Raw genomic sequence first — 787 nt, forward strand, 5'->3', positions numbered from 1 at the left:
GGCTGGGACGGTGGTGATGGCAAGAGCTCTGCCTCAAGCGCCTTTCGCTTTGTTTCATACTTCAAGCCCTTCCAGCTGGGCAGATGGATTCTCGGTCAAAGAGGAGGTGGAGGACAGCAGAAATCCAGAGCACAAAGTGATCGGGGAACTGATTGCAACAGCCTCGAGTCCTCAGGAACTCTTCCAGTTGAGTGAACTCCATGCTCTGAATAGCAACCAAGCCTCACTAATAATTACTCAACTCTCCCGGCTCGCAGCGGAAAAAAAACTGGAAACGGAGAGCATTGTGCGAGACAAACGTTTCCAACAGCTCATTGGCATCATGGATTCCCAGGTAAGTTCCCTCCTTGCCGCAGAAGCATTTTTGGGAAAGAATATGAGGTGAAAAGCGGGCGGAACTCCTGGGATTGAACTGGGGTGGCTGGTTGGAGCCAGCTGCTTGTTTAGGGTTTGTACTTTGCCTTTCCAAGTGAAAGGTGAAGTTGAGGGGATCAGGAGTGAAATTACCAGCTCTAGGCAGGGTGTCTGGTCATTTCTATCTAAAAGCACTGCTTTTTGTACCAGAGACAAAACGTAGTGGAGAGATCATCCTCGTTAAAGGCTGCCTTGCTCCTGCTCTCAGGAATTTTCCGTTTTCTCAGTAAGATAAAGCTGCGCCTTTGCTGGTTAGTGGCAAAGGCGCGTCAGAGCCACGCAGCCGGACAGCGAAGAAGCCACCAGGTAAGATGGGGCATCTGAAGGGAACCGACGTACCGTGCTCAGCGCATCGTACTGTAAAACCTCGGCC

General features: G+C 51.1%; 1 protein-coding gene across 1 annotated transcript in view; it reads left to right on the top strand.

The window, feature by feature from the left end:
* The window catches only part of TBRG4 (transforming growth factor beta regulator 4), a gene marked incomplete at its 3' end in the record, with an annotated part of 9,912 nt that overhangs the window by 110 nt on the left and 9,015 nt on the right, over window positions 1–787 (top strand). Inside the window, exon 1 of the mRNA XM_009709919.1 lies at window positions 1–334. This exon is cut by the window's left edge and continues 110 nt beyond it. Coding sequence (XP_009708221.1) covers window positions 1–334 — 334 coding nt within the window. The remainder of the gene's footprint in view (window positions 335–787) is intronic.

Source organism: Cariama cristata, unplaced genomic scaffold (assembly GCF_000690535.1).
Source record: "Cariama cristata isolate BGI_N322 unplaced genomic scaffold, ASM69053v1 scaffold20451, whole genome shotgun sequence".
NCBI lineage: Eukaryota > Metazoa > Chordata > Aves > Cariamiformes > Cariamidae > Cariama > Cariama cristata.